The sequence below is a fragment of the Sceloporus occidentalis genome, unplaced genomic scaffold, assembly GCF_023333645.1.
Source record: "Sceloporus occidentalis isolate IW3139 unplaced genomic scaffold, rSceOcc1.0.p SCAF_5, whole genome shotgun sequence".
Classification (NCBI taxonomy): domain Eukaryota; kingdom Metazoa; phylum Chordata; class Lepidosauria; order Squamata; family Phrynosomatidae; genus Sceloporus; species Sceloporus occidentalis.
Window position 1 is genome coordinate 56125305 of NW_028316985.1, and position 15789 is coordinate 56141093.

Consider the following 15789-nt stretch of genomic DNA (forward strand, 5'->3'; position numbering starts at 1 on the left):
CCTGTTATTAAGTATTATGTTATTCTATCTAGCTCTACTTTAAGTAATCACTGATGTATTGAATGCTAGTTTCTCATGTTTGATTTGTGTGGCTTTATTCTCTTACACTGCTCCTCTCAGTGTAGACAGGATAGGACGGTGAGTATGTGATGACAAGTATAGTAGCTGATGTTGCTTTGTCCCTTAGTAGTTTTGCCCAAGTAGATAGAGCTGAAATATGTGCAAAGAGGCAGCTTAGGGGCTGCTAAGGTATAATCTTGAAAATAGTTAAAACATGCATGATAGTAATGCAAACGTTAATTTTTTTTTAATGGCAGCATTAAATTCTGTTCATGTGACCAACAATCACCTATTCATGCTCTTTGGATTCTGTTCTCAATACACTTCAGGGTTAATATTTTGATACATCATTGAGAAAAAGCACACAGTAAAAGACTGTACTGTAGAAGATTATATATCTTTCAAACGTTTATTACAGAGTACTACACAAAAGGAATGGTGGGGAAACACAGATGTTATACAACTGAGAATGAATTGGTCTTTGAAAAACCATATAAGTTAAACTAAAAGACAAATCATATGTCAGTGCTAGATATGGTACCCCTTTACTCTGTAATTTGTTAGAAGCACATTTCAAAGTACTTTGCAAACTTCTGGTCCATGTGTTCTTACTGGTGACAGAATACTCAGCATGGATAACGATCTGGAACTCGTTTCCTGGAAGAAGAGACAGAATTAAATTCAAGCAGATGACAGAGAAAAGGACATTAACTCATATGTTATTAATTACAATCTTAGACTTAATCTGTGTTTCTAAGTAATCAGCTAGTAACATCTAATATAGAACCAAAAAGTGATTTTATAAACATTTAAACTATTAACCTATGACATTTTAAAGTATTGAACCAAAAAGTGGTAAAAGATTTTATGTCTGACTGAAGAATTCTCTCCTAGGAAGTAGGAAATTACTGTTTTACCTTGGGGCTGCTTTAATAATGTCATCAACACGGAGAATAACTTCTGCGGCTTCAGCAGCACTAAGCAAAACTTGCCGTTTCACTTGAAAGCTTTCAACTACTCCCAGACTTGCCATGTCTGCAATGGCACCCTCTCTCATATCTTGAGGAAATTAAATTAAAAGAAAGAAAAAAAGAAATAAAGTTTAATGAGGTTAAAAATATACTGGCATCAATCTCACTTTCAGAGTTGTTTTGTGATCTTTGACTGGTCTCTATAAATTGAGGCTTATTATTAAACCTGCACATATTATACAAGAAACTTTAGCATAAAATAGCCCAAACACTCATACTCACTTTTCCATTTTACTTGCTTTTTATAATGCACTCGCTCCTTTTTGTATTTAATGATATTCCAAACATATACTGGTGTACTGCTGAACTATGTATGATTTATCTTTAATTCTACAATTTAACTTTAATTTCAAAGCTGTTGCTGATCAACATAACAAGTAATAGAAGCAGATGTGAACATAGCCAGTGTTTATTAAGGGAGGGATCAGCACATTTCAGGCTTGTGCCACATCCATTCAAAATCAAGGAACAGGCAGCTGCAGAGTAGATATTAAACCCAAGAATTGGATTACAGCATCAAAACTAGGCTCACAGTCCTTTGACACAAAACTCTATTCTTATTTTCACCATCCTAGAAGCCGTTCTCCTTTCAAGAGCTTAATTTTTAGGAGTGGGCATCTTTTTTTAAAACTGCTACTTTTACACTAGAAATAGAAAATCATTGTCCATCTATTCCAAGTCACCCAGAAATCTATAATCAGATCTTGATCTGTCATTTGGGCACTTCTACACCAAGCCATAGCAATTCAAACAGCAGAACGAATAAACAAAATACAAAAATCCTCACCAAGTCCATATGTAGTTTTCCCTTCAATGTGAGCAGCTCGAAGTTGAGAAACTAGATCTGCACTGTCATATCCTGCATTATCAGCTATGATAGTTGGAAGCTAATAAAATAAAACAGCTTGTTAGAACACATTGAAAGGGCAAACATCACATTTTTAACCAATAATAAAAAATTCCACATATATTATATAGCAAAACAACATCTCTGAACACTTTTTGTTACCATTTTTAAAAAACTATTTTGAATCACAGACTTACTTGACTTCTTACAACTTCAAATGTGTTCCATAAGATATTTTCTCTTAATATATATGTTCAAAAACCTTTATAGAAAACACACTGATAAAAAGATTCCTAAATGGTATCATCTATACATAACAGATCCAATGATATGAATGCTTTTCTGGTCTGAAATCTGAAAATCAGTGGCAACCAATTCCCTTTACGCAGTTCTGCTGTGCACACTTAACCACTGAAATTCTTCTTAATGTACAAACTTTTGCAATATAATGACTCCTGGAACAAGTATGCATATTCCCAGCAGATGTATTCTAAGTGCATAAGCTGATATTTTTATTGCCACATATATTTTTCCTTAAATTTATTACATTTCTATGAACAACTGTGTAACTCATTAAAAGCAAAATATATAGGCTTCACACACACACACACACACACAATTTACTGATTAGGAACGTATTTACAACAGTTCCATTACATTCTCACTCACTCACTATCTCTCCCCCCCCCCCCCCCACACACACACACAATAAAATATTACTTTCTGGTATCTACTGGTACTTTCCTCAGTATCTCAAAAAGTACCCTATTGTGGTTGAGAAAATATACAAACATAATTCCATCAATTAGTAAAAGGCAGATGACCAATCAAAATTAACTAATCAGCTGATAGGTTTTTTTCTTGAAAAAGAAAGCAACATTAAGGATAGAAGGCAGAAAAAGTCAGATACATGTTACACAGCTTGTAATTTGTACTATATTTTAGATTTTAAAGAATGAAATATAAAGGGTTAGTCAAGCTAAAGTGAACATGGAGAAGAGTCTGCAGAAAGATGAATGAATTATTAAACTAAACTCAGTCTTGAAAACTTACAGTCTGAATTTTGCAAATAACAATAGGCACAGGAAATAAACAAGCATATCAGTGATGCATCCAGTTCCTTCTCTATTACTGTTTTAATTTTGTTCTATTTCTATTCAATATAATTACATGACTACTAGCTTACCGTACTCAAGGCCTTAGCAAAAGATTCCATTGCTAATGATTCTTTGCCTGGTGTTCTTTTTGCAAGCTCCATCACAGCATTAGCCATTAGCATCTCTGAACAACCTTTAAGGTAGAAAATGAAATATTAATGATAATTTCTGCAGTGCTGAAGGAAGTTAACTAACAAGACTGAATACTCACCTCCTCCATAAACAGTCCTAGTATCTTTTATAGTCTGGGCTAGAACACACAGTGCATCATGCAGTGATCTTTCAGCTTCATCAATGATCTGCTGTGTTGCACCACGCAGAACTATGGTGCAAGCTTCACCTAGCAAATAAAAAAGGGGGGAAAGAATATTAAAAATACTTCTAATGAGATCAACAATCACACAACAGAATTCCCAAATCACCTATTAATAGATCCATGTGAATCCCTGATGCATGCTTAGTGCTTATACTCCAGTGAGCTTTCATGCTATGTTAAGAATGTCTGAAGTCCTATAAGTACAATACCTACCTGGATATCACTACACAGATATCCCACATCCCATACTATTTAGCCCAGGAGGAAGGCTACAATTCCTAGCCACTCTTCTGGGGACTTGATAACCTATTTGTTCCAGGCAGGCTTTTCTGTCCTTGCACACTTCATGGCAAACTGTTCTTTTAATAAGTGAAAATAATTCTAAGATGGAGCTGGGATCACAAAGCACAAGGCACCTGTTACCTTGCTGTCTGTTTAGGTCCTTTTCAAGGCATATAAACCTTCTGCTTTGAACCATTTCTCCTTTCCTTCACTCTTCAGAAACACCTGCTCCCAAATGCTGCTCACTAAAGGCTAGTGTGGTTCCTTCATTGGTGAAAAGTGGTGGGATCCCTTTCCCACATTCTTATAAATTTATTTTATCAAGGAAACTGGATGAATGGGGCAAGGAGTTTGATGAGCTCAATCCCAACAACCCAATTCTCTGCTTGTAATGAATGCCTGAATTTAATAGGTTCAGTGAGTGGGATGGATGCTGTTACAGTACATACAAAGCAGTCAGTTGGGACACAGGGTAAAAGAGGTGAGGAACAAGAGGAGCAACAAGATGTGTTGGACTGTTACTTTGCAGAATAGGCCTGACAGGCAACATAGAAGAGGGAGCACTCACAGGAATGGCTGAGACAGAGAGCAAAAGAATACTTGCTGGTCCATGTAGTAGCTGGCTCTTTGCATATACAGTACTCCTACTAACTGGCTCAGGCAAGCCTGGGTGTGCCCTTTCTTCCTTTCCTATTTTGGAAGGATACAGTATACCCAAGCTAATCTGGATTTGAGAAAGAAAGATCAGAAAGCACCCAGAAAACCAAAGTAAGGTAGAGTTATGCTGAAGGAAGTATGTTTAGCCACAGAAAATGTTGTAAGTTAAGAAATTTCAAGTGAAGTTACACATGTACAGAGCATTCTAACCCATGTCCTCAAACATCTTGACACATTCTGCTTATAAGGTTACCAGCTGGAACACCAGTGTGAACAAGGAGTAAGTGTGACATGAATACATGGGAATAGTACTTGCTCATTACTGGTAAATTTAAGTTTCTGTCACAGCCTTTTTTATTGCTCAATTGTTGCCGCTGTTTAGTTTTAGAAGAAATCTATACACTAGGAAATATGAGGGGTATAAATTCAATCTACTCATCCATCTATTTATCTTTGGTTTAATTGCCTGTTTGCTGGTAGACTCTGGGCTTGTATGCCTGACTCTGCCAGATTGTCATACAAAATACTGTCTTCAATCTACTGCAGACTCCAGATTGAATCCTTCATGTATGAAAACTGTACCACCAGGTTAGTGCTCCTCCTTCAGGCTCAATGTTCCATGACTGCAGCAGGAACCCTCTCTCTTTAGGCTTTACTGTAACTTGTTTTTTGCCATGAATACACAGGTAAGAGGGGTGTTCCTCTTACCTTTCTGGTGCTGTTAAGCACCTCCTATTTCCCAACCCTATTGCCACTTATATCAGTGCATGCAAACCATTCCTGTTACCTATTCTGATTCTCCCTCTATGACTGCGTTTGACATTTTCCTCTGTGGGTGTGTGCTTGCTGTCTCAAAGTCAGTATGCATTTGGAATATACAACCAATCTGAACAACAGTCATTAACAGAACCTACCCATAGCAACTCCAGAGAAATGAATAAGTTTATCTTCACCAATCATTACTTCCTCAATCAGCTTGCAGCTTCCCAGCTTTACTAATTCTGGATGATCAAAAGTTGAAGCAATTTCACCACCTGAAAATATAAATTAATGATAATCGGTATGATTAGCATGAAATAGTTTTAGTAAGTAATTTCTAAGTAGCCATATACAGCAGAACTGCAACAGATATGGTTCTGAAGTGATATAAAAGCAGAAGTGTTGGTGTTATTTGCTTTGTGGCTGTCATGGTTTCAAACACAAGTTTTAAAATACTACTTTTATATGGCTATGTTACCATTCACTTTCAGCATGGATAATACTTGGTTATTCTGTGCATCTGATGCTTCATTGTGGGCCTTTATATGTCTTTATGCCAACTTCCACAACAATTTTCTATAAACCTGACAAACAAATAGCAACACATTTGGAATTTGTATTCCTAAGAAAAATCACTGAAACCTCTATATATATATATATATATATATATATATATATATATTGGTGGGGGGAGGAGTACAGATTCCCCATAATTCAGAAGCATAAAGTGTTTTTTTGTAAGTGGACGACATGTCACCATGCACAAAGAGGAAGGTGGATATTTTGAGGCCAAAATCTTATTGGTGAGCGTAACTATGCCAGCACAAGCAGTGGTAAGCAGAATTAAAAAGATACCTAAGTGGCCAGGGCAGGCAGATACATACTTCTGTCACCATCCAGAGATGAACCTGCTGCATCCTGAGCAGCAAAGGCAATCTCCTAAAGATTCCTTTAGCTTCAAGGACCCAACCCAGAAGACAGTCTTTTAAAGAAACAGGTTGCTCAGGAGCATCAAACTTCCTTTTTGGGTAGAAGTTTCTGTCTTCCTACTACTGCGCAACTGGGAAAACTATGTCAGTATAATGGACAGTGTAATGGTGGACTGCAGCAACAGGATTACAACCTGATCTCTATCCTCTCCAGTCCTCATGTGACAAACCCCTAATCCAGAAGATCCCTCATCTTCAAAAATACAATTCTAGACAGATGCACATGAGTGCAACAGAAAAACAAGAAAGCATACTACGTGAAAACTCTACCTACAGTTATCTAACTTCAAGCTGATGTCTTTCAACAACCAGAACATCTACCGTAGGGAATTCAATAAAGGGCCATCCAATATCAAGTAAGCCATTTTGAGAGTCTGTTTTCTTCTTACACTTCTGAATATGTGACATATTCATGTATTACCTTTATCAAAATACATTACACTTTCTCCATCCTAGTTCTTCAACCTGAAAGGAGAAGGATTGCAAATGCAAGGCTGAAATTTAACATCAATTCTAAAATAAGTTACTCTTCACCATACCTGTAACAAGAGCCAGACGTTCAACTCCCGCAAAATCTGCATGTTCGATTGCCATAACACCAGCAGCAGCAAACATTTGTTCTGGGTAATTGTAGATAAGTTGCCTGTAATTAAAATGTGTTCATAATAATGAGGCAGAAGACCAGAACCTCTGGAAACGCCAACTCTGCTTGTTACTCAAAACTTTGGGGCACTTCCCAAACTTTGAGCCAAGCTTACCCTTGAAATGCCAGGGGTTTAAAAAAAAAAAAAGCTCTGATGGATCAGACCAGGGACCCATCTAGTGCAGGAAAGACAACCTGTGACCCTCCAGATGTTTTCGTCTACAACTTCCCTAAGCCTCAGTCAGCCTAGCAGAAGATGAGCAATTCAAGAAGCAGTCTAAAAAGCTAAAGGCCTCCAGGCTGCCAACTGATGGGTTCCCTGGTTTACCCTATCACCCTGTTTCCACAGGGGCAAGATACATGCCTCTGAAAAGTCCACAAGAAGGCCATTAATAGCCCTCTCCCAATCCCCAGCTGTTCAGGTTCAGACATGTAATGATGCTACTACTGTGACATCCTGAATTTATCAATATAATCATTCTCTAGTACTGGACTGGAGAGTGAACATTTCCAGCAGCAACCAGTAAGAACGTGCAGAATGCAACTTACATTAATCCAATAAAATTCAACAAGAAAAATTTGTGAGAAAATTGAACATTCCACAAGTTACAAGAGTAAATTACAAGAACCACTATTATGCAGAAAAACTTTCTTAGATGTTAGAAAAACATCTAAAAATATTACTGATGCACAAGAGATAGGGCTCCCTAGTCATAATCTGGCAATACATGTACAAGCATGATTATAAAATTATGCATTAGCAAAGTTATTTGCAGACACTTTTAAGAATAAACAACAAATACAAACATTCTACAGCAGAACACATACCTGTTGATAAAACAATTTATTCCATGCTTGAGAATATGCTCAACCTTTTCCTTCATTTTTTCCTTCTCTGCTTGTTCTATTTCTGCCACCTTTGCTGTAGAATCCACTCTTACACGGGAGCCAAATATCTAAATCAAATTATAAAAATGGGAATATTAATTTTACAAGCTCAACTTTGATTACACTATAGGACATACTGTTCTTAAGGAAAACCCTCTTACCTTAATTTTATCAGTATCCATGCCAGTATTTGCAATAAGTATCTTTGCATTTTCAATTCTTTTTGGCTGGTTGACTCCAATTTTTTTATCTAACAGAAAACCTGAAAGAAAACAATCTGACTTGCTTACACAATACAGGTAGAGAGATTCACCTAATAATTATACTACTCCCTCCCTCAATTTTGCTGTTATTCAGATGATGTGCATTAATCAAAATGGTATAAAGTAAAATAGTAAAAAAATGTCCTACAAGGAGAAATTTAAGGAGCTGAGTATGTTTAGCCTGGAGAATAGAAGGTTAACAGGTTAAATGATAGCCCTTTTTAAATAGCTGAAGAGATGTCATACTGAAGATGGAGCAAGTTTGCTTTCTGCTACTCCAGAGAATAGGTCCTGGGGCAATGAATTCAAACTACATGAAAAGAAACACACTCCCTCAGAGAGTGGTGAAGTCTACTTCTTTGGAAGTCTTTAAACAGAGGCTGGACAGCCCTCTGTTGGGGGTGCTTTGACTGTGAATTCCTGCATAGCAGGGGCTTGGACTGCATGGCCCTTGAAATCTCTTCCAACTCTATGATTCTATGAATATACAGTCATCATGTTTAGTTCATATATAGCCATCATGTTCTGACCTTATTATTCATAACAAATATCTCTTAACAAATGATAAACTAAAAGATGTATGATTTAAATACTAGTGATGGTCTTGAATTAAAAAGCTGTGAGTCTCTGAAGAGAACAGGAATCCTTCAGGGAGATTACTGACAGACAAAAATGGCAAGAACAGGAACAGTATTTCCACCAATGTTCAGGCACACTGTACAAAACAAAGGAAGCAGGGTAAAAAGTCCCCTCTAGCTCACAGGAATAGATGACAACCCACGAGGATGAAACACAAACTCAATACAGCTATGCATATAGCAATTTTTTTTCTATCATATGGATCATTAATCTGCACATGGCAAACCAGACTGAGGTAACAGGTTCCTTTTCCCAATGGGACTCATGGTGTCTTACAACATACAGCGCGCCCCCACATTATAGATGGGTGCGCCATACCAACAGAGATAATTTCAAGCAACATTTTTCTGAATTCAAATGTTAAGATAATTTTTTTACTTCATCAAGCCTAAGACAAACAAGTAAATACTATCACTTGCTTATTTTCAATAATGAATGGATTTACTTTTTTTTTCCAGTGAAAAGTTTATCTTTATACTAAGCATGTCAAAATTCATGCAGGTCCATCTTACTCAGACACACAGGCCACTGAAATAACAGTCAATAAATAAAAAGGGGATACCTTCGTCTAAGTAAGAGTCTATTAGACTTCCTCCAAGCTTCTTGATCACATGAATAGCTTCCAGATTACCAGAGCCCTTCAACCTAAGGACAGCATCCACTGCAAGTTTTGCAAAGTGAGCTTTGTGATGAGTAAGCAGTTTTGAAGAGAGGGTTGTTTCTGCAATATTCATCAAATCTTTATGGAACTGTTCTTCATTTCCACTGGAAAACAGGAAAGGTGAACTTAAGAAAAGTTCTGAGACTCCAATAAAAATACTGATCCAAAAACCGCAAACATCTGACTTTCCACTTTTTAACAGTAGCTACTTATGGCAACCCCACAGCCCCCTCATGAGACACAGGAGAACCTGAGCATCTCCACTGTCAGGAAAAAAAAAATAAGAAATCCTAGTAAGCATGAAATCCCAGTAAGCTTGAAGATGCTTACTATATATACTCTAGAAATTTTAGTAAAACAATTGACCCAGAAAACTTAAGTCAACTTATCCACGGGTCAAAGTAAGTACTGTACTTTAATTCTTATTAAAAATAGGGCTATTCCCTGGTGAAAAGCAAGAGTGTAATCTGTCCTGGAAGCACTGATCCTCCTCTATTCTCTCATCTATCCTGTCTTTAATATGAGCACAAACAGTTATGCCTGCTGGAATTTTGTACCTTCTTTGGCATTGTTTTCCTTGCTTCATCCTTTAGATCCTATGTGACATACCCCTAAGTTTTACCCTCGACTTATCCATGGGTCATATCAAAATCCATAATATTGACCCTCAAACACACCCTCGACTTATATATGAGATCGACTTATAGTCAAGTATATACGGTACTTGTGTACATAATAACCTTTACATTTTAGATACTGGCATTCATAGCCTCATATATCATTAAGATGTCTGGCACTGTACTTCCTTGCTGAAGCAATTAAAATTACACACTGAGTTACAATTGTTAAATGTGGAACCTTCTACTATATCAAATTAATGAGTAACTAGCCTCATAAAAGATTGTGTTTTTCTGGAATAGTTGGCCCTCTGTATCCACATATTATGCATCCATGGCTTGAATATATTCCCCCCAAAAAACACCAAAAAGCAAACCCTGATTTTGCCAATTTATATAAAGGACACCATTTTACTATTGTCATTGTATATAATAGGACTAGAGCACCAAAAGCTTTTGGTATCCATGAATGGTCCCAAAACCAAAACCAAGTGGATATCAAGGGCCCACTTTATACATCCTTCCTTTTCTTCTACCGAATTTGGCAGAATGGGGCAATTTAGAACAATCTATAGTCCTGAATAATATTCTATAAAAAAAAAAATCCTGCACATTATAAACAAAAATATCTGGCATAAAGGATTTTTTCTTGGATGGCCAGTGTAGACTTCTTAATGATCAGGAGTTGTAAAAACAGGTATCTAGATACTCAGAAGAAGACCTGTTATACCACCACTTATACACTGTCTTCATCAATTAAAAAAGCTTTCAAAAATTTTTTTTATCTCCACACAGATTACACAATTCTGAATTTTAGCCACTAGATTTTAAGATGCATGACAGCAGAACAACAGGAAGATGCTAGTTTCAATCAACATGAAAACATTATTTTACAACTTAAAGTATTATTCATTTGTTAAATACCAATTGTTCTTCCCTCCTAGAGCTGCAAAAATCCATCCTTACACTGTACTTGATGAAGACTAATGCAAACCTGCAGTGTGAACTGACCTATGATCCACAGCAGATTTCACCAAGGCTTGTCTTGCTACTTTTGTGGCTTCTCTCCACCCTGAAATAATGGTTTGCGGATGGATCTTTCTGGCAATCAATAGTTCCGCTTCCTATTAATAAAGTACAGTTTACTTTAGTGCAAGTCACAAATATTATCTCCAATAAGCACATGCAGCTATTGTTTAGTTTTGTCATGATACATTCTTGTTTCAATGTTTTAGGAATCCTTCCTTCCATGTTAGGCATTCAATCTTGCCCTCAAACAATTATTAGAAGCACTGAGTGACAAAATCTACTCATGTTACTTTGTCCAACACAAAGAAACATACTTTGGATATAACTCACATTAGTATGCATTTTTCACTACATTATATTCTCTTCAAATTTAGTGCCACTATTTTTACAGACTTTTGACATCATGCTATGAAGGGCCTAATCATAAATTGGAAGAATGGATTTATTTTCCAATTAAAAAATTTCAACAGCTCAAGAATTCAGTAACTCAGTATTTACAAACAATATGTAATCACAATTGTGGCAATATTACCACAATCACAGAGTTGCAAGGTCTCATGGGCTATCAAGTTCAACCCGCTTCTCTGTGCAAGATCTCCAGTGAAAGCATCACAAGCAGGTAGCTTTCCAACCTCTTTTGGAAGATATCCAGAAGAGATCCCACCACCTCTTTAGGCAATTGGTACCACTGTTCTATAATGATTGCCCTATCAAACATTCCTGACTAGGTAGCCATCAAATCAGGTGAAAGAGGTCTGTTCAGCTGGTGACTGGGGTTCAAGGAAGAAAATGTTTCCACCTCCCTCTCAGCAGCCAGTGAAGCTGCAATTAAGATTTCACAGAGCCACAGACCAGCAAGAGGAGTGTGAAAATGTCATCCTCCAGCACCCCAATCACCAGCTGAAAGACCGCTTTTGCCTGATGATTGGAGTGGGTGGGTTTCAGGCTGGGAGGTATAGAATTCCAACCATCCATTATAAAAGCTACACAATAAAATTTTATCTCTATCAACTTAGTATTTCCATATATAGACATAAAATATGCACTTAAAGATATGACATAATAAATCATTTCATTACCCTTAGCAATTCAGCTGCCAGAACTGTTACTGAAGTTGTTCCATCACCAACTTCATCATCTTGAACCTTGGACATATCTGTAGGGGGGGAAATGCTATCATATCAGCTTTATTACTGAAATTCCATGTAGCATTCCACACTCGCTAAATACATAAGAAAATAGTTTCCTACAACTTTGCTGTCTGGTACTAAGCAGGTCACACACAACCTCCTCTTCCCTGCATGACTAGTAGAAGGAGAAACAATGTTGATTTGCTCATCCAGATTTTCCTGGCATATAATTTCGGTTGCTTTAAGGCAGACAACCAGCACAGCACAGTTCGTAATGTCAGGCTGGATTCTCTACATGAACAAGTGTATCTTCCACTGGAAGCAAAAATTCTACAATTCTATACATCACTTGCTATAACAGCTTATCCTATATGTTCAATCAAACATACCAACTAAAATCTTGGCTGCAGGATTGTCAACTCCAATAGCTTTTAAAATTGTTGCTCCATCATTGGTCACTGTCACAGTGCCTTCTCTTCCAGTACTCAGAAGTATCTTGTCCTGCAAATCCACATTTAGCAGTATTATATATTTGACTTGATCACACTGACAAAGACTACATATTTCCAAATTTATTCATATCTTACCATGCCTTTAGGCCCCAGAGTGCTTTTGACTAGGTCTCCAATGGCAATGGCCCCAACAAAAGATGACTGAAATAGCATGAGAAAAAATTATTTATATCACGTCACTGCAAGATAATTCAAACTGTTCCTTTATAATGAATCAGACACTGAGGCCAAATGAAGTTCCAGACTTGAAAAGCAAATAATATTAAACTTACCAAACGGGCTGTTTCTGCTCTCTCCTCATCAGCACCAGCCTTGAATATGTTCACAGGAGCTAGCGACATGGACGCCTATAAATGAGACATTTAACATATAGCAAACATGTTTTCACGGTGTGGTACATAACAGCAGCTATGGTCCCAACCCAACATCATCACACTACCAAACATCTGCTAACACAACAGCACTTTCTTCCCGTCTTCTTTCCCTTTCAGTCCTCCACACTGTCTGAACACCAGCTCCGAAGGGTTTCTTATCCTTCCAGAATACTTCTCAGGATGATGGAGCTCTCCAGAGAGAAGCAGTTCCTTGAATGGAATTGCCCTTCTAGCCATTCCCTCTGCTGCATTTTGCAGCACCGTTATTAGATAAATGGTATCTGTAGCATCCAGCCTCTTCATTTCATTATGTTACTTGCTATAACAGTTATATATTTTAAGTGTCTCAGGAGGAATTCTGAAGAGGGAAGTTGCAGTAAGAATGGGAGTAAGAATGCCTTAATTCTTGGGTCTGCACACAGGCTTCTATTTAGCAGGTAAAGTGGATCTTGCTTCTCCAACGCAGCCACTTCCATATCTGGGAATTGTGTCTCAGCTAATGAAAAAGAGAGTGTAAGCCTTTCAGCCACGTTCCATAGCAGACAAGGAGAGGACAAAAGAACGGATGGAGTGCGGTGCGCTTAACACAAAGTCTCATGGAAGCACAGTTTAAATAAAGATTTAATTAAGTGGGAGGCTAACGAGGCTGAATTTAAGTCTCAGGACGAATTGGTTACAGAGGGATAAAATTGTATAGCTATAAACAAATATTGTAGAGTTACGGTTGACAAGAAATATTTGGGACTTCATAGGGAAAAAACTAAGCTCTAAAATACACTGCAAGAATTATCCACTTTGAGGATCACTTTAACTTCCCTGGCTCAATGCTAGGGAATTCTGGGAAGTGTAGTTCTGTAAGACATTTAGCCTTCCCTTGTGCCACAATGTGCTACAGTTCCCAGGATTCCCTAGCACTGAGCCAGGACAGTTAAAGGGGTCTCAAACTGGATTATTTCTGCAGTGTGTTTTGGACCTACATTTTAATGTACCTTGCTTACAGCGTCTGACTGGGGAAAGGTATAATACGTTACTGAAAACAGAACTGGAGGATAAACTGGTGGAAGGCCCTATGGTTGAAACTTCATTTCCCATTTTATTTGTATATCTTCAGTATGTCTATCCTACGCTGTCCATGAACAAGATCCCAAGGCAGATTGTCCTGGAAGGGAGGCATAGCTCCAGGCCATGAAAGGAAAACACAAAGGCATGAAAAAGAGATGGAGAAGGCACCATCCTAGGCTCCCTTGGTATGGACGCCAGAGAGAGAGAGAGAGAGACAGGATGCATCCGCACTGCAGGAATAATCCAGTTTGAGACCGCTTTAACTGCCTTGGCTGAGTGCTAGGGAATCCTGGGAACTGTAGTCTGCTGTGGCACCAGAGCTCTCTAGCAGAGAAGGCTCAATGTCCCACAAAGGAGCCACAGTTCCCAGCATTCCCTAGCAGCATGATGGAGCCAGGGCAGTGAAAGCGGTCTCAAAGTGGGATTGTCTCTGCTGGGCGGAAGGGAAAGGAAGGCAGGGAGGGAGGGCCACCTTCCGGGCGGGACGCGGGAGGAACTGCCCCGCGGGGCCGTTCATTGTGGCGGCCTTCCTCCCAAAGCCCTTCTGGAAGCTTCGCCCTCCTCGACAAAATGGCGGCCTACAGCCCCCTCCCGAAGGAAGGAAGGAAGGAAGGGACCGACGACCCCCTCCCCGCGCACGAGGCCCCCTCCCCGCTCACCATGGCAACCAGGAGCTCAAGGCCGACTCGTTCCCAGCCTCCGCGTGCTCAGAGACACCGCCTCACGCCCCGCTCGACGAACAACGGAAATGCCGGAAGTGACGTCACCGCGGCTCAAGGGGAGGAAGGGAGCGAGGAATGATGCATGCTGGGAGCTGTAGTTTTTCCCCCTCCTTTCCCTCTGTGGCCTCTAAACCAGGAAGGGAACTCAAAAATAGATTAGATTATTCTCTTGCATATATGTTTGCAGAGAGAGATCTTGAAGCACCTTTGAGACTGACTGAAAGGGAGAAGCTGGCAGCAGGAGCTTTCCTAGGCCTCAGCCTGCTTCCTCATGAGGAAGGGAAGAGTGGTTCCCAAACGGTGGGCTTCCAAATAAGTTTGGACTTCAACTCCCAGAGGCCCTGTCAAGCTTAGTCAATGGTCAGGAATTCTGGGTGCTGAAGTGCAAAGCATCTGGAGGACCAAAATTTGGGAGCCACTGGGTAGATGAACGGTTCCCAAACTTTGGTTGCTTTGAACTTCATTTCCCAGAATTCCAGACCACTGGCCAAGCTGTTTGGGGCTTCTGGGAATTGGAGTGCAAGACTTCTGGAAGGCCAAAGTTTGGGGAACACTGCAGTGATGCTCAAACTTTGTTCTTCCATGGCTTTATTTGGGACTTCAGTTCTCAGAAGCCTCACCCATCTTGGCCTGGGATTCTGGGAGTTGAAGTCCAAAACCCTGAAAGGCCACAGTTTGGGGTTCACAGCAGGTGTTCCCCTATTTAGGGGCAGCTGTGCAGGCCAAACAGCAAAATACAACATGATCCACAAAGGACTGGGACATATACTGTTGTTGTGTGCCTTCTTCAAGTCATTTCTGACTTATGGCGACCCTGAGGAGAAGCTATCATGGGGTTTTCTTGGCAAGATTTGTTCAGAGTGGGTTTGCCATGGCTGAGCAGATTTGAACCCTGGTCTCCAGGCTGCTAGTGCAGGCCAGCCAAAATGTGCAATATGTACACATAATGCAAGTTGATCTATCACATTAACAACCTGTAAGCTGCCCTGAGAGCTTTTGTGGCTGAAGAGCAGTGTATAAATACTTTAAATAAATTTTAGCAATGAAAGGAGAATTCAAGAGGCATAATTTATTTATTTCATTTGATTTCTATGCCGCCTTTCCACCAGAATGGGACCCAAAGCAGCTCACAAGTAAAGATTATCACACTA

General features: G+C 39.0%; 1 protein-coding gene across 2 annotated transcripts; it reads right to left on the reverse strand.

Moving 5' to 3' along the window:
* Positions 1–450: 450 nt before the first annotated feature.
* On the reverse strand, positions 451–14683 carry CCT2 (chaperonin containing TCP1 subunit 2). 2 transcript variants are annotated; one of them, XM_089524138.1, is made up of 16 exons: positions 14576–14683; positions 12753–12827; positions 12556–12621; positions 12358–12469; positions 11918–11994; positions 10821–10933; positions 9094–9296; positions 7791–7891; positions 7570–7697; positions 6638–6741; positions 5265–5384; positions 3307–3435; positions 3125–3228; positions 1879–1978; positions 978–1119; positions 451–717 (listed from the first exon to the last, which is right to left on the reverse strand). In XM_089524138.1, the coding sequence occupies exons 1-16, from the start codon at positions 14576–14578 to the stop codon at positions 687–689; spliced, it is 1608 nt and encodes a 535-aa protein (XP_089380264.1). In that variant the 5' UTR covers positions 14579–14683; the 3' UTR covers positions 451–686. The 2 variants fall into 2 exon arrangements, with proteins under 2 accessions (XP_089380264.1, XP_089380263.1); XM_089524137.1 differs by lacking the exon at positions 14576–14683 and adding an exon at positions 14389–14511.
* Between the last annotated feature and the right edge of the window lie 1106 nt (positions 14684–15789).